The following is a 24,889-nucleotide window of genomic DNA, read 5'->3' as shown; positions in this document are numbered from 1 at the left end:
GAACAGAATGGAAACAGGGAGATGCGATCAAAATGGGGTAAGTGAACATATAGTCTAGTGAAGGAGCATAGACTGACACTGAATAGTTGTCGCCTACGACCTGCAAAGTCCAAGCATGCAACATGGAAAGCGAGGATTTGACCGGATTGTATACGGCTGTAGAACCGTATCGGACACTCAACTAAACTGGATTTGCACCCTGGAAGACTCGTGTAAGCCTCACTGCCCGCCACCAGCATTGTATGTTGACAAAGTATCAGGCGACGAGTCAACGTCTCTCGGCCGACTATCATACAAAAAGGTGCTGTCGAATCCCGTCAATTCTCAACCGATAAAGACACACCAAGTCATGACGCCGACGATGCCCGACTTCCAAAACGACGGCTCAGGAGGCCCCTACGCGGCAGCGGAGCTGTACGAATGGATTTCACTGATACGACTAGGAAGCCCCCGCGTGCTATACAATGATGGAGTTGATCCATATTTATCACGATACAGTGTACCAGATTGCCCACCGGGGGAAATGAGTGTTGTGCACATTAGTTGGGATGGACTCATGAGTCCTTCGTGGGTATCGAATCTGGTGTCTGCATTAATAACAGCCTGCCCGGAAGATTCGTGGTTCACAATAAGTGCAACCGACCTGAGGGCGGGTAGACTGGGCGGCAAGAGCGAAATAACTGTCCTGAAGCCACCTGGGCAGAGCTCGCGATATTTGATGTGGGATATCAAGCATAGCTAAGTTTCATACTCGCTTCGTTTTGGTGCCCCTCTCCTCACCAAAGCCCTGATCCGTAATAGCATCCTCAACAAGTTTTCTAAGTTCCGCTTGACCCTCTGGTGTTTTGAAGTCATCTCGCTGGGCAAACTCTTCGATGCGGCGCTGAAACTCCTGGTCCACCTCGGTAGGGACCTCCGCTTCGTCCACGGCCCCAAACGTAACTTGCATGCCGTCCGGAGGGAGTGGAAGGCCGGATGGCACTGCAGTGGCACCCGAGCTGGTTTGCCGGGGGGTTTGCCCAGAGTTGAGAGAGTTTAGGAAAATCGCCACATCTGGGAAGTCCGCCTCACTCTCGATTTTTTCTGCGGCAGTGAGACCCTCGAGACCTCTGTGCTGGATATCGACGCCAAACTCAACCAAGGCCTTTGCCGCGTCAACTGTCTCTACCACAAAAAGAGCGGTTTCGTTGTCCTCATCCGTGATGTTGACGTCGACTTGTAATTCATTGATCAATGCCCGAAGGAGATCGAGGTGGTTGTAGCTCGCAGCAGCGTGGACCAACGTGTAGCCGTGCTCGTCTTGGGACTTTGCAATCTCTGGATTCTGTCTCAGTAGAGGAAGAAGAGACGGGCTGTTGTCTGCAGCCAGCAAAAAGGGATTCGGAGCCATCTTGTAATGTTGAACCTCGTGGTGGTGGAGTAGTTATTAGGAGGAAAAAATTGGTGCTCTGTTTGTGAAGGTGGGTAGGTTTGCTGCAACTAGTTATGGCAATGAAATTTTATTTAAAAGAGGATGTATGGCTGCCTATAATTTTCAGAGCTTGCCGCTATTTCTGCCATGGCGTTTACACTAATTCTCGGTGAAGACTCATTTTCCGTTGATAATTCTTGCCCGAAGCTTGCTTGCGAAACGTTAAAGAGGCAGTCAGTGATTGGTCAGGCAGTTTGCAGCTCGCCTCGCAGCGTGCCTGGACTGAGTCACAATCACAGGTGGGGCAGAGACTCTGCCTTGTTGGGATCAACTTTCGCTGTTTGCTGCCAAACGCTGAACATATGCATGATTTCTGAGCCGTGGTGCAGCGAAGTCTACAAGAACGCGGCTTCTCCCAGTCCCCGTGCTGTTTAGTTCGTACTGCCATTGCCCGAAAGCTTCACAACTGGTGACTTGGACAACGCCGTTCTGTAGCTGGCGACTAGGCACATCGACAAACGGCACCCGCAGCAAACGACGAACTTGTCCATGATTACAGGCACAAAATCCTACCACAAGGTCGCCCGCGTAGGATTTTTAACGAAGAAATTCAAAACAATAATCTCGATTTCACGCAAATACTCCAACATGGCCGGCGTTCCTTACATTGAGCAGGACCCGGACCAGATGTCCAAGCTCATGCAGTCACTGGAGCAGTACCGAAAGGGGCAACATCGTGGCAAGGCGTCCGTGAAGAGGACCCCGTTTCAGGTCAAAGAATCGCCAAATAATATCACAGTCGATTCGTGGAGATTCCAAGAATGGGACTACAAGCGACGAGACCTGCCAGTATATGCTCGTGGGCTCTTCACTACAAAAACGCGCAAGAATCGTCACGAGATTGCCGTGCGAGGCTACGACAAGTTTTTTAATGTCGACGAAGTCAACGAAACCAAGTGGGAGAATATCCTGACGAAGACCAAAGGGCCATATGAACTCACTCTCAAGGAAAACGGATGCATCATCTTCATTGCTGGCCTTGAAGACGAAACCCTCATTGTCTGCAGCAAACACTCTACAGGAGATCGTGGCGGCGAGCTCACACACTCCAAGGCCGGGGAGGCTTGGATAGAGAAACAGCTTCTAGGACTCGGAAAGACGAAGAACGACCTAGCTAAAGAACTTCGACAACGCAATGTGACGGCTGTTGCTGAGCTTTGCGACGACGCCTTTGAGGAGCATATTTTGGCGTATGGACCGGATAAAGCCGGGCTCTACTTGCATGGAATCAATCTCAATGTGCCGGAATTCAACACGTACCCCAGCAACGCCGTTCAGCAGTTCGCAGATGCCTGGGGTTTCCGTAAGACAAACTACCTCGTGTTCGAGGATGTCAACAAAGTCAAAGAGTTTCTGGAGGATGCTGCTATCACTGGCGCATACGACGGTCGTGACGTCGAAGGCTTCGTTATCCGCTGCAAGATGTCAGGGAACCCTGCAAATCTCCCATATGAGGATTGGTTTTTTAAGTTCAAGTTTGAGGAACCATACCTTATGTACCGGCAGTGGAGAGAATGCACAAAGGCGTTGATCTTGGGCAAGCCACCCCGATTCAAGAAGCACGTTGCTATTACCGAAGAATATCTCTTGTACGCCAAAAAACGTATGGCTGCCAACCCTGGGCTGGCCAAACTATACAACCAAAATCATGGAATCATTGCCCTGCGTAATGAGTTCCTCGACTACAAAAACATCAGGGGCAGTGATGCTGCCAACATGGACCAATCGGACGTGGTTGTACTCCCAGAGGTCACCCAAAATGTCGTTCTGGTACCGATTGCAACCATCGGTTGCGGGAAGACGACGGTTGCTCTGGCATTGACAGAGCTTTTTGGCTGGGGACACATTCAAAACGACAACATCTCTGGCAAGGGGCGGCCGCCTCGATTCACCAAGGCAGTGCTGGAGCAACTCGAAGATAAGCCTGTTGTGTTTGCTGATCGCAACAATGCGCAAAAGCATGAAAGGAAGCAAATCATTTTTGACACCAAGACCCAACATGAGTCTGTCAAGATGGTGTGTCTCAACTTCCGCCATGACCAAGAATCTCTCGAAGAGATCCGGAAGGTGACGCGTGAAAGGGTTATACAACGTGGTGATAATCACCAAACCATCCACGCTGCTAGCGACCAGGAAAAGTTCCTCGGAGTTATGGATGGATTTATCGGTCGTTTTGAGCCTTGTTCTCCCCTTTCTCGACCAGATGACGGGTTTGACGCCTTTATCGACTTAGATCCTGTTGCAGGAAGCCGAAGGAACTTGGAAACAGTCGTGACAAAGCTTCATGAAATCTTCCCCAATGTTGTCAAGGAAGTACCAACGGCCGACCAGCTAGATGAGGCGATTGAGTCGGCGCTTGGATTTAAGCCAGGTTTCAGGCACGAGATTCCGGATCGGAGCAGCAAACAACCAGCCAGGCAGCCGCCAAAAAAGGAGAAGAATAAGCCCAAGGAGCTTGAATACATGTCCATCGTCGTCCCCCGACACGTTGTGAACTGCATGCTTGACAAGGTATTTGCTTCGTGCGACAAGGAACTATCCCGCAACTACATGCAACTCAAGCAAACCCGTCGAATACAGTCCGATTTTCACGTAACGCTTCTGCATAGAGCCAGTGCAAAGCAGTTCCCCGAGCTCTGGCAACGCTACCTCGCGCTGCACGATTCGGCAGGTGGAGGGACCGGAAAGCTAGGCGAGTGCGATGTGGTCATGGAGAGGGTAAGTTGAGTCGCCCAGGAGCTGTGGGATAGAAGCTAATTATGATAGGTTGTTTTCGATCAACGGATTATGGCGATCGTGGTCCGAATCGACGACACATCCAACATATGGGAATGCGCGAACCGTGTAGCACATATTACCGTGGGCACAAGAGATAATACAGTAAAGCCCAAAGAGAGCAATGTCTTGTTAGGGAATTGGCTGGATGAAGGGCCGACTGGTGACATTCGCGAGGTCATCTTTGCGGATAAGGTCACAGTACCGTGCAGTGTTCATTCGGTTCTGTCGCGGTAACTTTGAGAATCCTTGGCAATCGGCATGTAACTTCACTCGATTAAAACCCCCGCTCCCTGCGCTACTTCTTAAAAATAAATATCAAACGAATCATTAGTATATTATATCGGTGTTAGTAGGCTGCCAAAACGCTCTAAACACAAATGTGTAGCTATAGTATTGATATTTATTATTACTCGTCGTCCAGTATCCTCGCTGCTATCTTTCCGAAGAATGGAACTTCGAATCTGTGACGATATTAGCCTTTGTCGCGACGCCGTTTACAACGTTGTCACATACCTGTCTAATATTTCAGCGTCGCGGTATGCTTTGAGAGAGAGAAATCCAATCAAAGCCAGATCTCCTAGGAAAAAGAGCCAACTAAAGAACTTCGACCACGAGAATAGGAGGTGGAGAACCATAATGGCCGTAAACAATAATGCGGATTGCCAGGCATGGAATCTGGAACTGTTAGTTTTATGCATACCTGTAATGCACCATGGGAACCTGTCGTTGGGCACATACCTGACGTAGTCGCTTTTTCTTTCCAGTATAAGGAGCACGATGGCGCCAATGGGCGGACACGCCAAATATGCCAGACAAGCTTCGTAGCCGAGTCGCAGTCCGAGGCTGGTGTCAAACTCGCTCACTTCGGCCGCAGGATATGCACCGGGCAAAGAGCTCCCTGCAGGTGCAGAGCTGCCACCAGCCCAGCCGCTCGTTTGACCGTCGAATCCTCCCCAAGCCCTCTGAGGTTGAGGGTGCTGCAGCGGAGGCGGACTGCGCGCAGCATTGATAGGTGAGAATGGCCTCTTACTTGCGTCTGTGGAAGCGCGCGGGGATGCACTATAGCCGGGAGGAGAGGCTACTCGGCCGTGCTCAGGGGGCGAGGACTGGTATGGCGCGAAGTCCATCTTCGGCAGTTGCTGAAGACCTGAAAGGGAGGCGACGTGTGTCGCGGTTGGCGGTCTCGCCAACTGCAGTATTTGGCGTCGGGCGTCGCTCGGGCAAGGTGCAGATCGAGGAAGTAGAGGTTCGAGATGGATGGGCGGGTTTAGTTTTGCGATGAGTCGTGGATGATACGCGGTGCGTCACATGGACCGTGATAGGTAGCTTGGAGCTCCTGTGGGGTGGCACGTCAGGCCTGCATCTTCGCCTTGGTACGTACTAACCCACCTAACTACCCTTATTAGTATGGAAGGCACGCGTACGTTAACGTTGTGTGCTTTTATGCTGCCAATTACGAGTACTACATCATTAAGGACTCCGTGCATTTTTGTGACAATCCAATAGAGAATTACCAACACCTCTAGAGCGTTGAACTTGAGTATTGTACAGTATATAGTTTGTATGGTACAAGATGTTTCATACACCCTCATACGCCCTTCTATTCCCCGTTCAGCTGCTCTTTTCTGCCCTCCAGAGCCAGCCACAGGTTTTTGCTGCTGCCCTGCAGCGCATTTGTGATTCCTAGGCCTGCGCTCTGTAGGACATGCACCAGCTGGGAACGGAGCCCCTCAAGGCCGCCAGGGATGCTTCCAACCCAGTTAACGCCAGCCTGGTCAAAGACCTTACCCTCGATGCGTCCACCAACCAAGGTCAGCTTTGCCAGGCCGTTCTGACAAACGGGGTCATGAAAGCCCGGGTTTTTCTTTCTCGTCGGCGCCGGGAAGCTACCGGGGACTGGTGATAGGATGCTGAGGGCGGCAGCGAGATGTGTGGGCGACACTGCGGGTATAACAAGGGCCGCGACAGGACCAACCATGAGCAGCTCTATTTGGCTGTAGGCTGATTCGGGAGTGACATCAGCCTTGCGTATAGCCTGGTATGCCGCCTCTGATAAATCATGGACAATGGGGCCTCTGGCTGTGCGCGCTGTGGTCCCCAGGGCGGCAGCGGCTTCTGGGTTGTGAAATTCGACAATCTTGAGGGCGACGTCGAACATATTTGTCCTCAAAACCTGCAGTTGCACGCTGTTGCTGATGTCAATCGGTTGTCCACCTGGTCCGATGATTGTAGAGGGAACTGCTGATACGGCCTTTTTGAGCTCCCTCCGCACAGCAGCCCATTCGATAGCTGTTAAGTTGCTGTGCTGAAAGAAGAGGATCAAGGGTGTCGTGCGCAGAAGAGATGTGTATGTTCGGATCATCTGGCTTTTCCTCGTCTCTGCTGGTCGTACGCTCGGGGGTTTCGTCGCAGGCGAATATTGCATTGGCGCCTCTGTGGTACCAGCTTGGCCGAGGCTGGTTGAAGCATATTGTCGGACAGGCTCGATGCGAATTAGGGGGCTGCGGCTTGCACTTGGCCTGCTGCAAAGGCCAAGAACAATGCGCCTGGAGGCCATTGAAGCCCTCTGCACCATCCTGAGTAGAGTGGCACCTTTCCTAGCGCTGTTGGGGACGGAAGTTGCAGGAATGGTGATGGTTGTCGCAACTACCCATCAGTGTGACTCCAGGTATATTTTTTGGCGACTCGCGGGAGAATCATCTGCCGTTCCGAGGCTTTGGCACTTTGGGCTAACCTGGTGTGGGCCAAGTTGGCCACTGCTAACTGACGTTAGGCTGCCAATTTGATGGCGCGTGCTGTGCTTAGCAAAGCTGGAGCCCACCAGCCTGGCGTCTCACTGCTTCACTTCCCTTCACGCAACCAATTTACCAAGCAAGAACAAGCCCCTTGGGCAAGAAATTGCATTTCGCCGACGACAATCGCCCTTCAGAAGACTATCTACAGTATTTCTGTGGATTGGTTGAATCTACACCGTCTGTCCCGGTGAGAACAGCAACGTCTTGCAGCGCCGCCGCTATCATTCGCCATGTCGACACTTGAAGAGCTCGAGGATCTCGATCGCCGGGAAAAGGATGATAAGAAGAGAGAAAACCGCGATGACAAGGGCAACAAGAAAGAAGAGGGAGATGAGGAGATGAAGGAGGCCGACGAGGAAGATGATATTCTGGACGAAGAGATCCTGGGACTCAGCACGCAGGACATTCTGACGAGAAAGCGGCTTCTAGAGAACGACTCTCGCATCATGAAGAGTGAGCTCTCGCGACTGTCTCATGAAAAGGCGGCCATGGGCGAGAAAATCAAGGATAATGTGGACAAGATTGCCAATAACAGGTAGGTGGTATATTGGTGATGCTATGGCACGTCGCACTAACATTGGCAACAGACAACTGCCTTACCTAGTGGGAAACGTTGTCGAACTTCTAGACCTAGACCCTACTGCCGAGTCGTCCGAGGAGGGGGCCAACATTGATCTCGACGCGACACGGGTGGGAAAATCTGCCGTCATCAAGACGTCCACGAGACAAACAATATTTCTGCCGCTGATTGGCCTGGTTGACTCGGAAGCGCTCAAGCCTGGCGACCTCATCGGTGTCAACAAAGACTCGTACCTGATTCTCGATACCCTGCCCGCCGAATATGACAGCCGAGTCAAGGCCATGGAGGTTGACGAGAAGCCTACTGAGCAGTATACTGACGTTGGTGGACTGGACAAGCAGATTGAAGAGCTTGTTGAGGCCATTGTATGGCCCATGAAGGAGGCAGACCGGTTCAAGAAGATTGGCATCAAGGCCCCCAAAGGTATGACGGCAGTTCTACTTGCTACATTGGCACTAACATCATTGTCCAGGTGCTCTCATGTACGGCCCTCCTGGTACCGGCAAAACTCTGCTGGCCCGAGCTTGCGCGGCGCAAACCGAAGCCACATTCCTCAAGCTTGCTGGCCCTCAGTTGGTGCAGATGTTCATCGGTGATGGTGCGAAGCTTGTACGAGACTGTTTTGCGCTAGCCAAGGAGAAGGCGCCAGCGATCATTTTCATTGACGAACTCGACGCCGTTGGCACGAAGCGTTTTGACAGCGAGAAGAGTGGCGATCGCGAAGTGCAGCGTACAATGTTGGAGCTTCTCAACCAACTGGACGGTTTTGCCTCCGATGACAGAATTAAAGTGCTGGCCGCCACGAATCGAATTGACGTCCTGGATCCTGCGCTACTACGCTCTGGACGCTTAGACAGAAAGATTGAGTTTCCATTGCCCAACGAGGAAGCACGCGCCCAGATTCTCAAGATCCACTCCCGCAAGATGACTGTCGATCCAGGCGTGAATTGGGGCGAGTTGGCGAGGAGCACGGACGAGTTTGGTGGCGCCATGCTTAAAGCCGTCTGCGTCGAGGCTGGCATGATCGCGCTGCGCTCTGGCAAGAACAAGATCGGTCACGAGCACTATGTGGACGCCATTTCCGAAGTGCAAGCGAAGAAGAAGGATGTAAGTTTTTGCGATCAACGGCCTGCACGGATACGCTTGCTGACAGTAGATCCTAGACGGTCAATTTCTATGCATAGATGTCCGGGACGAGAGCGTTTTACGACACTTACTCTTTGGTGCTGCTGGGTTTGCCGACGGCTCCGTGTAAGACTATTACTAGAGAATATACTGATACAGTGCAGTGCTCAACTGCTGATGCGCATGAGGAAATGTGTGATGTAGAAGTCATGGACTTGGGTATAGACTGTGCTGGCGCCTGGGGGACAAGCGATATTGGACACACTGTTACGGACAGTATGGTGTGCATTCAACTTCGAGTTGTTAACCGAGCACAGCTTTAAGCGTTGTAGGCTTCGGCTTTAGCCTCGAGGCCAGGACACAGAGTGAGCGGGTCGTCCATTCCGTGACAGCCTACACAGAGATAAAGTTCACCAGCAGCCATCCCATTTCCATGTTACGAATCAGGTAGCTCGAAAGAACGCTGCATATAAATTTTTTCTAAAAAAGCTTTTTGAAGCATTCATTGCACTCTTTACGTAGGTGGAGGGAGTTGGTTTGCATCGTCATCTATGACTGATGATTGCGTTGTCTGGGGATAGATGACTTTTGTTGTGATATGATTGTTTTTGTAGGCCAGTCTCAAGGTCAATAATATGCCACAAGAATGAACAGCTGCAATCGATATCGCCCGGAATTTACTGGACGCGGCACACATGAAGAACCGCGTCGTCCTGTTTGCAGCAGGGTGTAACTTGGATTTACTGGGAGCAACGTCACAGGGGTTCGTAAGAGAGCAGTCATGATATGCCAATGTGGCTGGGCACAAACGTGAGCTTACTAAGTAATGGCCAACTTCACATTTTCACCAAGGCCGCATCACCCGAACAGAGAATGAAAACTGTGTGCCAGACATGCACGAGTATAGGTGTTGGCGGTACAGCTGTGGCACGCCAGCAATGGCCTTTGTATCTCGGTGAGTGACCAAATGGCCTAACAACCACCAAGGTCTGCGCACTGTGTGTCCAGTGTCAAACCCCCACCAGTTACTTATTAGTGTCTGGAAGAGGTACTTCTGGCTGCGCACAGGTACGTGTTAGCCTACTTGGGAGCACCGCCTGCGCCACAGGTCTTATCGGCATGGCCATTACCGATAAGCCTTACAAAAAAAAAGTTCTTGGAGAGAGCATCAACCCTGCCTGCACCTATCCTCGACAGCGCTCGTGCCGCAACGAATTCGACACAATGGCTCGCTCAGCGCCGAAAAGGAAAAATCCTTCGGAAGATATAGTGTCTGATGACGAATTTGATGGTCATCTTGAGGGCGTCTTGTCGCAGAGCGAAGACGAGGACGAGGACTTCGACGAGTCGGGTGCTGAGCCAGACCTCGACGACGGATCGAGCGACGATTTGCCTGAAGATCCCGACGAGGACGAGGATGAGGACGTGGCCGACCCTAAGAAAAATGGCGAGGATAACAGCGAGCGGCCGTACAAGGTTGTGACGGACGCCAATGGCGGCGTGCGTTATGAATACGAAGAGATCGACCCTGCTTACGACAGCGATGACAGCGACGCCCAAGGCCCTGTCAACACAATTGGCAACATCCCTTTGTCATTTTACGACTCATATCCTCACATAGGCTATGACATCAACGGCAAGAAAATTATGCGCCCAGCGACCGGCGAGGCACTTGATGCTCTCTTGGACAGCATCGAGCTGCCCAAGGGCTGGACTGGCCTGACGGACCCGGAGACTGGCAAACCTCTGAACCTGAGCCAAGAAGAGCTTGAACTGCTCCGAAAGCTTCAGATGAATGAGGTGCCAGAGGAAGGATACGACCCCTACCCCGTATGTAAAAGTATGCTGCCTGTGCTGCGAATCTGTGCTAACCTGAGCAGGACATGGTGCCTTACTTTACGAGCATTGAGGAAAAGATGCCACTAAGCGCGGCGCCGGAGCCCAAGAGACGGTTCGTTCCTTCAAAGCACGAGGCTAAGCGGGTTGCTCAGCTGGTGCGTGCCATCAAGGCGGGCAAGATTCTGCCATACAAGCCACCCGAGGAAAAGGGCATCGCGGAAGAGGACCCAGCGGCCTTCTACGATATCTGGGCCAACGAAGAGCCGCAGGACCGAGGTGTCATGCACATCCCGGCGCCCAAGCTCGCCCCGCCGGGATACGACCTCAGCTACAATCCGCCACCTGAGTACTTGCCAACCAGCGAGGAGCGACAGGCCTGGGAGGACCAGGACCCTGAGGAGAGAGAAAAGGAATACCTCCCTCAAAAATACGACGCCCTCCGACGGGTGCCTGGATACGGCGAGTTTGTCAAGGAGCGGTTCGAGCGCTGCCTTGATCTCTACCTGGCACCCCGCGTCCGCAAGAACAGACTCAACATCGATCCCAACTCCCTTCTCCCCAAGCTACCACGGCCCGAGGAACTCAAGCCTTTCCCATCCCTGTGCCAGACTATCTTCCGCGGCCACGATGGCCGCGTGCGGACCGTGGCTTTCAGCCCCGACGGTGAATGGATCGCTTCGGGCGGTGATGACGGTACGGTCCGTGTCTGGGCCCTGAACGGCCACCAGGAGTGGTCCGCCAAGCTGAGCTCCGAGGAACCTGTCCAGGTCGTCCGATGGCGCCCCGTCAAGGAGACATTTATCCTCGCCGTCGCCGCCGGCGAGGATCTCTTCTTTGCCTGCCCGCCGCTCATCAGCGACGCTGTCGAAAAGGCCAGCCGAGACGTGTTGGATGCTGGTTTCGGCTACGCTACTGGCGGTGCACAGCAAAACTCGGCCGCCAGCAAAAAGGAGGGACCAGCCAAGTGGGCACGCCCCGGGTCGAAGCTGGAGAACACCGGTGTGTTGCTCAAGGCCACAGTCCGCTCCGTGATCAAGACCATTGACTGGCACCGGCGAGGCGATTTCCTGTGCACCGTCTCCCCGACCGGCCAACGCAGCTCCGTCGCAATCCACACCCTCTCGAAGCATCTCAGTCAGATTCCATTCCGTCGCCTGCCTGGCCTCGCACAGACAGCCCATTTCCACCCTTCACGCCCTCTCTTCTTCGTCGCCACGCAGCGCATGATTCGCTGCTACGACTTGCAAAGGCAGGAGCTCGTCAAGGTAGTACAGCCTGGTGCCCGCTGGATCTCGTCTTTCGACATTCACCCCGGCGGCGATAACTTGATTGTCGGCTCCTACGATCGCCGTCTGCTGTGGCATGACCTCGACCTCTCCAGCCGACCGTACAAGACGATGCGGTTCCACGCCGAGGCCATTCGCGCTGTCAAGTACCACCGCTCCCTGCCACTCTTTGCCGATGCCAGCGATGACGGCTCTCTGCAAATCTTCCACGGCAAAGTAGTGAGCGACCTGATGGAAAATGCCACCATCGTTCCAGTCAAGATGCTCAGGGGCCACCGCGTCGTCAGCAAGCTCGGTGTCATGGACGTTGACTGGCACCCCAAGCACCCCTGGTGCATAAGCGCCGGCGCGGACGGTACGTGTAGACTATGGGCGTAATGGTGTGCTTGGTGCAGCGTGTAGAGCGTCGGTCAGCACATGGGCGGTATTTTTCGCGGTGGATATGGAATGTACATAAAGCATGGGAATTGAACGAAAAGCAACTGAATTGATTAGAGTACAAAGCGCGATTTGCGCGCGCATAAGCAAACAAACTCGCTGCTACGTGATTTCGCAATACTTCCGTCCCTTAGCAGCAAAAGATCGCATTTCTCCATCCGGCGTGTTCTGCACCTACACACGGCTTTCCCAGTCCACCTTCTCCGTTGCATCGCTTCATTCACAGCTCTTCTTGGACCTTAGCTGCTTTCTTGCGAGCTGCGGCATCAGCCTCGCTGGCCTTCTCCTTGGCTGCGTCGGAGCCAGCACGGATTTGCTTTTGGAGCCAGCTCAGGCCGTTGGCGAGTACGTCCTCGACCTGAGCGAGAAGAGTTCCGTGAGGAGTCGTCGTGCCGTACTTGAAATAGGTCCACTGCTTGCGGGCGAGCGCCTTCAATTCGTCAAGCTTGGAACCCTGGGGAACAGAGACGCCGTAGCTATCGAGGTACGCCTTAAGATCCGACTCGGACCAGACGTCAAATGCCTTGTTTTTAGCCTCGTTGCTAAGCTCCACGCCGTACTTTTTGGCCGCCTCGTACTCCTCGCCGCCCTTCTTCTCGGCCTTGGCATAGGCCGACTGCGCGGTCTTGACAAGCTCGTCCCGAGTAGCATCGGCCTTCTTCGAAAGCATTTTGGCGGCCTTATCACCATGCTTCTGGAGGTACTTTTGCAGGGTCTCCTTGTCAAAGTCGTCAAAGGTCCAGGCTGTCCAGCCAGAGGCAGCCTTGTGCGAGTGCTTCCGGACCAGGGCGCGGAGGCTATCAAGGTTGGAGTTCTGGGGAACAGGAATCCCGCGGGCGTCTAGGTACGACTTGAGGCGGCTCTCAGACCAGGTGCTTGAGGCATCTTCGAAAGCCTTTTGGGCGACTAGAGTGGCATCCTCGCTGGCCTTGGCATACTCGTTGCTAGCCCGGCTGGTAGCAGCCCCGAAAGCCTTGGTAGCCTTGCCGTGTACATTGGTCCCCATGACCTCAGCACGGTGCTGGCGGACGGCAGCGCGGAATTCGTTGAGCTTGGTACCTTGAGGGACGGAGATGCCGTTCTCGTCGGCGAATTTCTTCAGGTCAGACTCGCTCCAGGCATCAATCACCTCGTCGGTGACCTTTTCATAGGCAGCCTTGGCCTTGGATCTAGCCTTGGCCTCTTGCTCCTGGGCCTTGAGATAGGCAAGGTGGGAGTTGCGGCGCACGGAAGCAACCAAGGCGTTGCGGTTAGAGCGCTGAGGGGCGGGAATGCCGTTCTTGTCGAGCCACTTCTTAAGATCCGAGTCTGACCAAGATTCGTAGAGCCAATCGCCAGGGTAGGAGAGCGTTTCGCCCACCGCCTTAGAGCCGACCTCGAAGCTGCGGCGTGCTTTGGCGATGAGAGCATCTCGGTTGCTGGTAGCAGGGACTGTTGGTGTTAGTACCTGGCGCACAGTGGCGTCGGGGCTTGCGTACCAGGAATGCCTTGTTTATCACAGAGTGCCTTGAGCTGGCTGTCGGACCACGTCTCGAGGATCCAGTCCTTGGTTTCCGTGGTGGCCTTGCCGGCTGCGTCTTCCGATCGGTACCAATTGGCTTTCACGCTTTCAATCAAACTCTCGACACTCTCATCGGCACCTGCTTTGGCCTCTTTGCCTCGAGCGACAAGGAAAGCGCTCAGCTCGGAGGGGCTCCATTTGCGGTAAGGTTCAATGACGTAATCCTTCCAGTTCTTCTCAACAAGATCTTCAATATCTTTGCGGTCAGCCGGCTTGGGGTACGGGATGCCATGATCAGAAAGCCATCGTTGGAGTTCAGTTTCATGCCATCTATTGTACACTGGGGAAGGCATTAGCGATTACCCCCTTCCTACTCGAGCGATACTTACCTGCGCGCTGGCCGGGGAACCAGCTGCTGCCAGCAACCTGGACCGCCAGGACAGTAGCAGTGAGAAAAAGGCCGATGTTGCGCATTGCGTTGGATGTATCTGGGTGTCAGGAGTGGTGGTAAGTGTAGAATTCACGAACGAAGAGACTGATAGGAAGTAAATATAGCTTTCTACTTGCAGGCGAGCTGCATTACCTGCCTATCACGTCATACTTTTCACTTGCTCTCGCCTGATTCACATTCCATACCTGGCCAGCCAACCATTTGCGTGGGTGGTGCGCCAGGTAGACAGTCTGGACCTGGTATTGGTAAGGTATTCATGAACCTACAGTTCTCCGTTTTTCTATATATGGAAAGGAAAAGAGTACTTGGCAAGAACCAACCGCACGTTGTTTGAGCGCGCCAGCCTCAAAGTCAATGACGTCAGGTTTGCAGCATCAAAAGCTGATCGGCAAGCGCCCCTTGCCTAATTCAGGGAGCTCTGCTGTCTCCAAGCTGTACCTTTCGGAGCGAATTGTGCAGCGAACAAATGAATGATTACCTCGCTAGGAAGAGGAGCCAGATGATCGATTCGCGGAATCAGATACCAACAAAAGCGTTGAAAGATCCAGTTTTGATGCTGTGTCATTCATCACAATAGATTGAAGCTGCCACACTGGAAAACGACACAGGTGGCCCACTCGCCCAGTGGGCCCAGTGGCTATTCGAAATGAGGACAAAAAGCTCCGCGCCCATCATCACAAACGGTAGTTCACGTAGTTGTATACACATCCCATTTCGAACCAGCGCTTGAAGCATCTTCTCTGCAGTAGGCTGTCTACAATGGAGCAGAATTTCCTGCAGGTGTAAGTCAAGTGCACACAATCTTCGTGTCAAGAGAGGAAAGTGTAAGTTACATTCTGCTCTGGTTTTTGCTGGACTGTTTTGATAGTGTAGCAGTATATAGAATATTATGAGTGAAACTCCTAGGCTAAACATATTTTGGCAGCTAGCTTCTCTACTTTTAAAAAAAGAGTGATGGTATTTAATAGTTTAAATACAGATTGTTGTTGCTTTTAATGCCAAGTGTATCACTATAGGGAAACGGCGCGTCTTGCCTTTTTTTTTTTCATACGGGCCACATCAGCGAAGTAGCCCAAAGGAAACAAAAACTATTCGAGGTACGCCGACGTGCTTTAATCGTCTAGAAAGCTCCTTTAATTATGGTTGCCTACTATCCGTTTTTTTATCACTTACGGTGAATTCCTGCCTACACGAATATTGGCTTTTCGAACTCTATTTTCTTTTCTGTGATAAACTTGACTTGACGTAGAGAGAACAACCAAATACCCAAAAATACCAAGCATGTATGCTTATTAAAGGAAAAAGTAATGAGATGATATATAATATTCCTTATTATACATTACACTTGTTATCGAATAAAGAAATTGGTGATTTTTTGCGTCCCTTTCGATGATGCAGCCATGTTTTTGTTCTTTTTGCTGGCGTTGTTCGTCGCGCTGATCGTTCTTAGCGTAGCTTGCTTTTTCTGCTGCGTTTCTGACTCCGCCTCAGCTAACAGTTTTCGCTTCTCTCCAACCGCCTGGTCAGCACTGGCCTTTGCATCATTAGGATTCAGGGCCATTGCTCCGGCCTTCTCATCAGTTTTAGTGCTAGAGAAAAAATTGGCAATGTTCGACTTGTTCTCCCTACTGTAAAGTGGTTGGATGAATGTCGGCGAGTTGTTCCCTACCTTGCCGACGTCTTTGCTCACTGGGTACGCCTCCACCTCGCCCTCAAAAGGCTGCAACAATGACTGTAGGTCCCTAGACCACTCGTATGTGCTGGGGTCCAGCCATTGCCGCATCGCATCGGATCCGGGCTCGAGAATGACAGGCATGCGGTCGTGGAGAAATTTCAGCTGCTTGTTTGAATCCGTGGTGATGATCGTGAATGTGTATTGTTTTTCATGCGTATCTGGTTTCGTTAGTGCGGCAGTTTCATCACATTCACGCTGCCCAGCCACGCACGCACCGTCGTATTGCACGCAATCCCACAGGCCGGCAAAGCACAGGAGCTGCCCGTCTGTTCTTTTGACATAGTGAGGCAGTTTGTCCTTAGGCCCGGTCTTGAGCCATTCGTAGAATCCTTGCGCAATGACAACACATCGCTTCCGCGCCTTCATCGTTGCCCACATGCCGCCGGGGTTGCTAAGCGAATCAGACCGGCAATTGATAGTCTTCAGCATGGAAGCGTAATCGGGGTTACGCTTAGACCAGAAGGGAATCAGTCCCCATTTCATAGACTGTATCTTGTAGCTGAATTTCCCGTCATCCTGGTGCTGGATGCCATCAGCCGCTCCGGGCGGAGCTGGTCCCGCCCCGTGGTCAGGCGTATCGGCCCGGTACACGGCTCCGTAGTACCCGGGGGCGAAGTTGTAAGATTGCCTTGGTGCGTCATTTCCATCGTCGTCTGGTGCATCGCCTACCGGCATGCCTGCATCCTCCATTATTTGCCGGATATCGGACGGGCGCTACATTCGTCAGCGGTTGAACAACCCCCCGGACCACGAACGTGATTCAGGACATGCACGGCGCTAGCAGATTACTCACCAACGCCAAAGCATATCTTCCACACATTTTTAGGCGTTGATTATCGTTGAAAATCAATCTGTAACTTGAGGAGCTAGTGTGTTATGCAAGTTAAGAAGTTATGTCCCCAGCTCAGCTTAGTTTTACGTGTTGGTTGCTAAAAGAGTCACGTGTAGCGAATCGTTGATATGAACATCAGCAGAGGACATGACAAGATTCTTTTAGATATTTGCTTATAAAACTAGTGACTACTAAAGGACTAGCGCTTCTTGCCTTTAATTAAGATGAACGAGTCCCCCTTTAGAGCAGCGCACGTCTTTCTTCTCCCATGTACAAACTGCTCATCCTGATGACTTCTTTTCTGTCCGCGAGAGAACCTGTGAAAGTATAAAGTGGCTGACATCTTCCTCGCCCCAATACCCAATGTGCGAAGCAATGGTACTAATGGGGTTGAAATCCAAAGCTCCCCTGCAGTCGTCAGTTGTGCCACCAAAAGCATTGAGTGCGCCGGCTTACTCTTGAATGCTAAAGTCAACGCGTCCATTGCGATTGAGCGCCCAGACTTTCCTCTGGGCCATCCGCTGTTTCTGTGTCTTGCGATCTTCGCAGCCTGTATCAGGGCCAACTAGGACTTCTTCCCCGCGCTCACCGCTCACCGCAAATCTTGAATATAGTGAGGCAACTTGGCTGCTCTGCTTTGCCAACAATGCCTCTTCGTCATCATCTACATCGTCGCTCTCGTTTATCGTAGCCTGCCCTTTGTCATTTCGTCCCTTTGGCAGCGAATCGGCAGAGGTTCCTAAAGGGTTGCTTTCTTTCATCATTTTCTGAGCCTCTTCACTTGTGAGTCGGAGCGAAGCCGGCAGCAAATTGGTAGAAATCCCAGTGCTTAAGCTCGCAAAGAGACCGCTAACGCTTTGGCCAACTTTCGTGCCAATTCCGGTGAGTCCCTGTGACCCTACCACTCCAAAAAGACCTTTTTTGGTGTATGGAAGGTTGTGCGGTTTGATAGCCGCCATGGATGGTGCAATTAGCGGCTCTAGGCGGTAGCTTATGGGGTCAGAAGGATAGAAGATATTGAACAGCTGCTGCGCATCCGGTCGCGAAGTCGAATTTTCAGAATCTAAGTCAGCTGCAAAGCCACCATCCGGGCTTTCTGAGTCTATGGCTCTAGCCAAGCCGACTCTGGAGGAGTTCCACTCCGGCTGACGCGCGGCGATGGTCCTGCACAAACTATTAGTAGGTGGGTTCTGCATGTAAACACAGAATATCCATACCTGCCAGTAAGCATTTGGAACAGGCCAATCGGCGACCCTAGACAATAGAAATCTTCCACGTCAAAATCCAAAGTATCGTTGGTCTCAAATCGCGCTGGGCCACGGTGGGGTAGGAAGCGCAAGGGGTTTGGCTTCGAATCGTAACGACGTTGCCTATTCTCATGACAAAGGATATCAAACAGAATGGCGGAGCCAAGGGAGTGGCCAACCAGGTGAATTTTTCCTTTAAATTCTGGGTTTCGCCTCCGGAACAAGTCAACAATGCGATTCGATTCCTCGATGACTGTTTGCGCAATCTCAGCCCTGTAGGAGCTCTGGTAGAGAAGAACGTCCAGAGCAAGGTCGGATATTAGAGTTCGGGCAAACGCTACGCCATCTATTGTGATATCCTCTAATGTTGGGTCTTCAAACGCTTCATTAGTAAACCCTTCCGATAGTGGTGTAGAGAGGGGTCTTACAGTTTTTTTCTTCTTCATAAGCCTCAGCAACATCCGTTTCGTCGGGTTGCGCTTTCCTCTTCCTTCCTCTTGGAAATTCAACCTTGTGACGCCAGCAGACTGGCAACACTTGCATACGGCAATTTCCTGGGCCGCCGCCCTCGTCAAGGTTCATGGATCGAAGCTCCGGGGAATCTGTGTATACCCCCTTCAGAGTCTTGCGCAAAACGTTGACATCGTGGATAAAGTTTACACTTTGCGTTCTAAATGACTGGTCAGCACAGTGTCATACTACATGGGTCGTTTCCAAGTACCTGAGGCCCAGTCGCTGCCCAATTCCATGCGTGGCCAGCACTAGGTGCTCGATATCTCGATTTTGCGACTCCCCGGTCTGAGTAAGGTAATCATGACGCATCTCTTCTTCGTTCAGCTTCTGCACATCCTTTTCGCTTGCTGCTGTGCGGCGATCTTCACTCTCTATAATTGTTGAGAGCCTTCTTTGCAGTATGGTCTTGCCGGTGCGAGCCGCTTCCGTCACACCAGATATTTTGTCGCCCACGGCCACGTCTTCAGTGAAGGACGTATCTGTAGCCTGCTTTTTGTCTTCGCTATCTCTCTTATTGTCGGCCTTGTCCTTTTCTTTGCCTTTGCTTTGGTCTGAATACCCTCTGATCAACTTGACGCCGCTCATATGACCGCCGCCTGCGAAGCGCTCGTAGACGGATGTCGCTACCCATGATAAGACGCCATCCGATACTAACCAGGCAGTACTGGCATCTTCATACGTAACAGTGTTGTTCATATACGTTCCGAAGAGGCGGTAAGACTTGAGTTTGGCCTGCATTACCACTGCCGCTGGTTCAGTGCTGTCCCCAGCTACAAGAAGATTCTCATTTCCAGTCGCCTGTGCGTTAACGCTGTCCCACTTTCGATTGGGTCCCTTGTCTTGATAGCGATTGTTAGCTTGGTGGCACTCGGCTGCATGGTCACAGAGGAAGCTCACCTGGCTCGATCCATGCTTTTACTTTCAGATATCCCTCCTCGCATATTAGTTTGGTACTTTACAGGCCCTTTGCAGAACTCACTTCTTCCAATTGCGCTGCGAGGTTTTCTTCGCATGGTCTCAAATTAGAGCCGTCCTGGAAAAACCAGGTCCCGCGGCGGACTGGCGTCGGTTATCTCAGCATCGTCTACTCTTGCACCAGGCAAATTACACACACCTTCATAGACTGGGCCAAGCCAATAGACTGGGCAGATCTCTCGCTGCTGGATGCTAACATCGAACAAGAAATCTTCATTGACTGGCACGCATGTATCCGTGGTCATGATGTCACCAGTGGTGTGCTGCGGTTTGGCTTCCGTGCGTTGTTTTTTTCTCCGTAACTCCTCGTCGGCTTCAAGGAGGCTTTGGTACCGGGTTTCTATCCTCCTAGAGTCCTCCGTTGAGAAGGCTGAGAATTTCTTAGGCTTTGCCGGCGCTTTTGCTTCGGTAGCGCTCTTCACATCAAATGGCGGTAATGTGGTTCTCTTCGGCACCTATCTCAGTGTCAGCTTGCACTTTATCGCCTTTCTGTGGTATCGTACATCAACGGCGTGGAACCAGTGCACTTTAGGCCGAGGGCAGCCTTCAGGGTAGCTTCGGAAGCTTTTCCCATAGAATGGCGTGGTGAGGTGATCCGTTGTAGGTCCGAGTTTCGTCGTGTTCACTTCTTCCATGGCGTGGTTTCCAGCTTGCGTGCCTGGCTTGGCGGCACTCCATATTCCCATTGAGCTCAGTGCGGAGCTCCAATATGGCGTCTCTTGTGCTTCGTCTCTTTTTTGCCTGCCATTGGGCACCGCTTCGTCCTTTGTACTCATGATCCGGCGCGGCGCTAAACTGCGTGGTGAACCATGAGGGATGAGCTGTCTGGTGAGAAGTCCCGGGCGGAGCCCTGGCTTTCTGCAGGGCAGTGCCACGGTTATGTCTTCGTCCGAGCTTCAGCCCGGCGGTTGCGGCGCGGTTTTCATACGTCTGGCCAACTAGCTTTGTCTTCGGCTGATGCTTTCGTGGCAAGTTGATGATTCAAGGGATTAATGAAATTGTGGGCTGTTGCTTTCCCCTGTGGGCCACTTCTGCCGATAGCAGAAGCAGGGTGAACCTTCAATTGATTGTGCTCTTCGTTATGCGAAACAGCGCAAGCGCTTCAGTCTCGCGGTTCAAAAAGCGAGCCAATGGCCGTTTCCTTGGGTTAGTTGCGCGGAAATGAGGGATGCGATAACTACGTAGCTTGTACTCCGAACCTGTGAAGTACCTGGTACGTAGGCTGACACCTCGTCCTTGTTTTGGCAAGCGGGACTACCCTAGAGCTATTGCTGCCTGCGTGCGGTGCGTGCGAATGTGGTGAATAGAACGACAACCGGTGGGTAGTTAGGGCACCTGTATTCATTCTTATTGTGCTTTCGATTGATTGTGGCCTGTGGCCATGTCAGTCCGCGCGGTACCTACTACAGAACTGGCATGCGCAAAGCAAGCTGAAGCAAGTTGCCACTCTACATCGCTAAGACACCCATATCAACGAGATGCAGCGACGGACCACCAAGCTGTACAGACAAAGCAGCAGCACTGCGCCCCTCGCCATCCAACAACCCTCTAATGTCCGTAGAACTATCGACACAGAGTCGCCCAAGACCGATGGACTCGGCGCTTTGTCTCGCACCGGGAGGGAACATGTCCGACGCCAACAAAGAAGAAACCCATAGTAATAGCCATGCGACCTCCTCCTGTCGATTCTCGACAGCCAAATGGAGGCCACTTTTCATTCCGTATAGAGGGTCTTGATATCTGATCATCGCACCGAGATCAGGGACCTGATCACTAGAGTAGTACAGAAGCTCAACGAGACCATCCACATCGCCACTCGCGCACATTACATGGAAGGCCCGCGCCGGGGCCGCTTCGGGGTGCGCTTCCAAGTACGCCTCCTCCCGTACGGATGCTGCAATGTCTAAACCATCCTGCGTACCGCCCTCATTCGTATATCGTACGAGAATAGCAGGGATGTCGTTTGCACGAGAGCTAGCTGCAGATACGGCTGAGCTTGATATGTCCTCCCCACAAGAAGGACACTGAAAGCTGGAAATCACCGTGGAAGCATTGTCCATGAGGCATTGCCTATTTGCAAGTTAGTTGTCAGCAATATCGGGCGGCACCCGCCCTAGAGGCATGTCGGCAGCTCATACCAGTGGTAATGGCAACGGCAGGAGAGTTCGATATCATCGGGAATATCAAGAGCACCCGAATGTTCTCCCTCGTCATCGCTGTCATCCATATGGAGCACCAGGGGCTCGTCGCATGTTTTGCAAGATGCCATGACTTTTTTGCCCTCTCTGCTGTGTTAGCGAGTGGTGAAAAAATCCCACACAATAGCAACGAACCACCGAGGTGCAGACCCGCCCAAAGTAAATCCTACCCGGTGGTATTTTCTAGGCACTTATTGTCTACTAGCTGTTCAATATACACTTCTTACCAGCCTCACAGGCTTATTGTACGAAAATGTAGTACAAAAAGTCAACAGACTAAGCCTCGAGTGAACCATTTAAGTAAATAGACCATACGAAAAGCTCCATTCCGCCAATAAAACTTGGCCAAGATCGCATTCAACCCGACAGTGCTGACGACAGCACAACCGCAGCCCAGTTATTGCTACCGTCTACCTTATTAGTAAGTATTGTCAGCCTTTTCCAGGCAACCAAGTTCGAAATAACGAAGTGTTGCGTGGCGGCGGCGTGTATTGCCCCACTACCCATACATTACATCACTCCCTGCCCCGCTACAGCTATCCCCTCCTGTCGCAAACTCTCTCATCAAACGACGTTGATCACAGGCAGACATACCAGTTGCAGTGCAAGTACCTTCCCGCGTGGCAGAAAGAGAAGATATAATACCAGGAAAACAGTATTTGAAATGTTCCCCAGCTGACCTCTCTACTAGAACGTATCCGCGAGCTCCGTCCATCAGCGACTCCGCAGGGTAATTGCGCCGACGAGCACAACGGTACCGACGACCAACATACTTTACCGCCAAAGCATCGATTCAATAAGGCGAAATGAATGTTCTTAAACTCCAGAAGTACGTTAATTGAATAAGAGATTTGAATCGAAGCTGATATGTAACCCATAGGAAATTCCCCCAGTTCCAGCAGAACGAGATCTTCTCGCTGTCAGACGCCTTCCAGCGGCTTGATGTAGACGACCGAGGATACCTGGACGAGGCAACAGCAATCAAGGCTACACAGCAAAGCGAGAATCTACCATATGATGTCGTGCGACAGGCACTCAAGGAAGTTGACCTGGATTCTTCAAGACGCGTTGAGCTTGAAGACTACGTTGGGGTAAGTTGCGCCGGTGTTGTGTCGCATGAATCCTGTCTAATTTCCCCCAAATAGCTCGTAGCAAAGCTCCGAGACTCATCTCCTGCCCAAAAGCGCATGTCTGCTGGGCCAGCAGCTCCTTCAGGTGGTGTTGTAACCCAGCGAACCGGTGGGCATGCCACGAAGGGTAGCGTCAGCGGCAAGATTCAAGTGCAGGGCTCCAGCGCAAATATTACGCACACGATCAACGAAGATGAACGTACAGAATTCACTCGGCATATTAACGCCGTCCTGGCGGGTGATGTGGATATCGGAAATCGCCTCCCATTCCCTACTGATACATTCGAAATGTTTGACGACTGTAAGGACGGCTTGGTCCTCGCGAAACTCATCAATGACAGCGTCCCGGATACAATCGATGAGCGTGTTTTGAATATGCCTGGAAAGAAGACCAAGAACCTCAACGCGTTTCAAATGAGTGAGAACAACAACATCGTCATCGAGTCCTGCAAGGGCATTGGCTGTTCCGTCGTCAACATCGGCGCAGGTGACATAATAGAAGTGCGCGAGCATCTGATTTTGGGCCTCATCTGGCAAATTATTCGTCGCGGCCTTCTTGGAAAAATTGATATCAAGCTGCATCCTGAGCTTTACCGGCTGCTGGAAGAAGACGAAACCCTGGAGCAATTTCTCCGGCTCCCACCTGAACAAATCCTCCTCCGATGGTTCAACTACCATCTCAAGGCAGCCAACTGGTCACCAAGGTTCGTACAATTGAATTCGCAAATTTACTCAACGCTAATCTGACGATGAAGGGTCTCCAACTTCTCCACCGACGTCAAAGATGGTGAGAACTACGCTGTCCTGCTCGCCCAAATCGGAGGCGAATACGGCTGCACCAGAGCGCCACTCCAGACAAAAGATCTTCTACAGAGGGCCGAAGAGGTTCTTCAGGAGGCCGAAAAGCTCCAATGCCGAAAGTTCCTTACCCCTACATCGCTGGTTGCTGGTAATCCGAAGCTGAACCTTGCATTCGTTGCCAACCTGTTCAACAATCACCCAGCTCTGGATCCTATCACGGAGGAAGAGAAGCTCGAAGTCGAAGACTTCGATGCTGAGGGAGAGAGAGAAGCAAGGGTATTCACGCTGTGGCTTAACAGCTTGGATGTTCAGCCACCTGTGGTGTCGTTCTTTGACGACCTGCGAGACGGCAGCATCCTCCTGCAAGCATATGACAAGGTCATTCAAGGTTCTGTCAATTGGCGCCATGTCAACAAACCCCCAGCTCACGGTGGTGAAATGATTCGATTCAAGGCCGTGGAGAACACCAACTATGTTATCGAGCTCGGCAAGCAAAATGGGTTTTCGCTGGTTGGCATTCAGGGTGCTGACATTACTGACGGCCAAAGGACTTTGACTCTTGGCTTGGTTTGGCAGCTCATGAGGAAGAACATTACGGTGACTCTTGCCTCTCTTGCGCAGAAACTTGGCAAGCGAGAAATTACTGATGCTGAGATGGTTCGCTGGGCAAATGACATGTCCAAGAGAGGTGGACGTAACTCTGCCATAAGATCATTCAAGGATCCCGCCATCGCCACCGGCGTTTTCTTACTTGATGTTCTGAACGGTATCAAGAGCAGTTACGTTGATTACGACCTGGTAACTGCTGGACAGACGGATGAAGATGCATATTTGAACGCGAAACTCAGCATCAGCATTGCCCGAAAGCTAGGTGCTACTATTTGGTTGGTACCGGAAGATATCTGCCAAGTCAGAAGTCGTCTGGTGACAACTTTCATTGGTGAGCGCATCACTCAATTCGTAATGAATTTCCCTTGCTAACCTAGTTAGGCTCCCTCATGGCTACGCACGAGAAGATGTGAGAGAAAGGTGGCCTGCAACAACTCATGCAAAAATGATAGTCTAGTCTTAAAAATGTGCGATACGGTAGTTATTGAGCCACAGAACTTGATTGGTTTTGAACCCCTATTTGGCCGTACTGGTTGATTTGACATTCTTGATGTATGATCCAGCATTATCAGCTCGACACCACAC

At 51.9% G+C, this 24,889-nt stretch overlaps 10 protein-coding genes across 10 annotated transcripts; 4 read left to right on the top strand and 6 right to left on the bottom strand.

Annotated features, from left to right (window-relative positions):
- Positions 1-745: 745 nt before the first annotated feature.
- ISF_09104 (ankyrin repeat protein) lies at positions 746-1,390 on the bottom strand (the record flags this gene model as incomplete). Its single annotated transcript, XM_018852707.1, has 1 exon — positions 746-1,390. One exon carries the CDS (start codon positions 1,388-1,390, stop codon positions 746-748), a length of 645 nt encoding a protein of 214 aa, XP_018700125.1.
- A 669-nt stretch (positions 1,391-2,059) lies between these two features.
- ISF_09103 (tRNA ligase) lies at positions 2,060-4,483 on the top strand (the record flags this gene model as incomplete). The annotated part of the gene is made up of 2 exons (XM_018852706.1): positions 2,060-4,189; positions 4,238-4,483. 2 exons carry the CDS (start codon positions 2,060-2,062, stop codon positions 4,481-4,483), a joined length of 2,376 nt encoding a protein of 791 aa, XP_018700124.1.
- Positions 4,484-4,655: 172 nt separating this feature from the next.
- On the bottom strand, positions 4,656-5,376 carry ISF_09102 (UPF0132 domain protein; the record flags this gene model as incomplete). Its single annotated transcript, XM_018852705.1, has 3 exons — positions 4,656-4,710; positions 4,763-4,924; positions 4,988-5,376. The coding sequence occupies 3 exons, from the start codon at positions 5,374-5,376 to the stop codon at positions 4,656-4,658; spliced, it is 606 nt and encodes a 201-aa protein (XP_018700123.1).
- A 473-nt stretch (positions 5,377-5,849) lies between these two features.
- ISF_09101 (hypothetical protein) lies at positions 5,850-6,824 on the bottom strand (the record flags this gene model as incomplete). Its single annotated transcript, XM_018852704.1, has 1 exon — positions 5,850-6,824. The coding sequence occupies one exon, from the start codon at positions 6,822-6,824 to the stop codon at positions 5,850-5,852; it is 975 nt and encodes a 324-aa protein (XP_018700122.1).
- Positions 6,825-7,274: 450 nt separating this feature from the next.
- Positions 7,275-8,808, top strand: ISF_09100 (26S protease regulatory subunit 6A; the record flags this gene model as incomplete). The annotated part of the gene is made up of 4 exons (XM_018852703.1): positions 7,275-7,579; positions 7,632-8,047; positions 8,097-8,731; positions 8,788-8,808. The coding sequence occupies 4 exons, from the start codon at positions 7,275-7,277 to the stop codon at positions 8,806-8,808; spliced, it is 1,377 nt and encodes a 458-aa protein (XP_018700121.1).
- Positions 8,809-9,973: 1,165 nt separating this feature from the next.
- ISF_09099 (eukaryotic ribosome biogenesis protein 1) lies at positions 9,974-12,252 on the top strand (the record flags this gene model as incomplete). Its single annotated transcript, XM_018852702.1, has 2 exons — positions 9,974-10,579; positions 10,630-12,252. 2 exons carry the CDS (start codon positions 9,974-9,976, stop codon positions 12,250-12,252), a joined length of 2,229 nt encoding a protein of 742 aa, XP_018700120.1.
- Positions 12,253-12,532: 280 nt separating this feature from the next.
- Positions 12,533-14,287, bottom strand: ISF_09098 (Stress-responsive protein Ish1; the record flags this gene model as incomplete). Its single annotated transcript, XM_018852701.1, has 3 exons — positions 12,533-13,743; positions 13,791-14,153; positions 14,203-14,287. 3 exons carry the CDS (start codon positions 14,285-14,287, stop codon positions 12,533-12,535), a joined length of 1,659 nt encoding a protein of 552 aa, XP_018700119.1.
- A 1,325-nt stretch (positions 14,288-15,612) lies between these two features.
- On the bottom strand, positions 15,613-19,329 carry ISF_09097 (DDHD domain protein; the record flags this gene model as incomplete). Its single annotated transcript, XM_018852700.1, has 6 exons — positions 15,613-16,713; positions 17,173-17,239; positions 17,288-17,995; positions 18,049-18,451; positions 18,507-18,748; positions 18,800-19,329. The coding sequence occupies 6 exons, from the start codon at positions 19,327-19,329 to the stop codon at positions 15,613-15,615; spliced, it is 3,051 nt and encodes a 1,016-aa protein (XP_018700118.1).
- A 1,685-nt stretch (positions 19,330-21,014) lies between these two features.
- ISF_09096 (hypothetical protein) lies at positions 21,015-21,793 on the bottom strand (the record flags this gene model as incomplete). The annotated part of the gene is made up of 2 exons (XM_018852699.1): positions 21,015-21,636; positions 21,705-21,793. 2 exons carry the CDS (start codon positions 21,791-21,793, stop codon positions 21,015-21,017), a joined length of 711 nt encoding a protein of 236 aa, XP_018700117.1.
- A 777-nt stretch (positions 21,794-22,570) lies between these two features.
- ISF_09095 (hypothetical protein) lies at positions 22,571-24,717 on the top strand (the record flags this gene model as incomplete). The annotated part of the gene is made up of 5 exons (XM_018852698.1): positions 22,571-22,593; positions 22,645-22,855; positions 22,910-23,598; positions 23,650-24,635; positions 24,686-24,717. The coding sequence occupies 5 exons, from the start codon at positions 22,571-22,573 to the stop codon at positions 24,715-24,717; spliced, it is 1,941 nt and encodes a 646-aa protein (XP_018700116.1).
- Positions 24,718-24,889: the final 172 nt, after the last annotated feature.

Source organism: Cordyceps fumosorosea, assembly GCF_001636725.1.
Source record: "Cordyceps fumosorosea ARSEF 2679 chromosome Unknown scaffold_41, whole genome shotgun sequence".
Classification (NCBI taxonomy): Eukaryota; Fungi; Ascomycota; class Sordariomycetes; order Hypocreales; family Cordycipitaceae; genus Cordyceps; species Cordyceps fumosorosea.
This window is presented reverse-complemented; position numbering and strand designations above follow the sequence as displayed.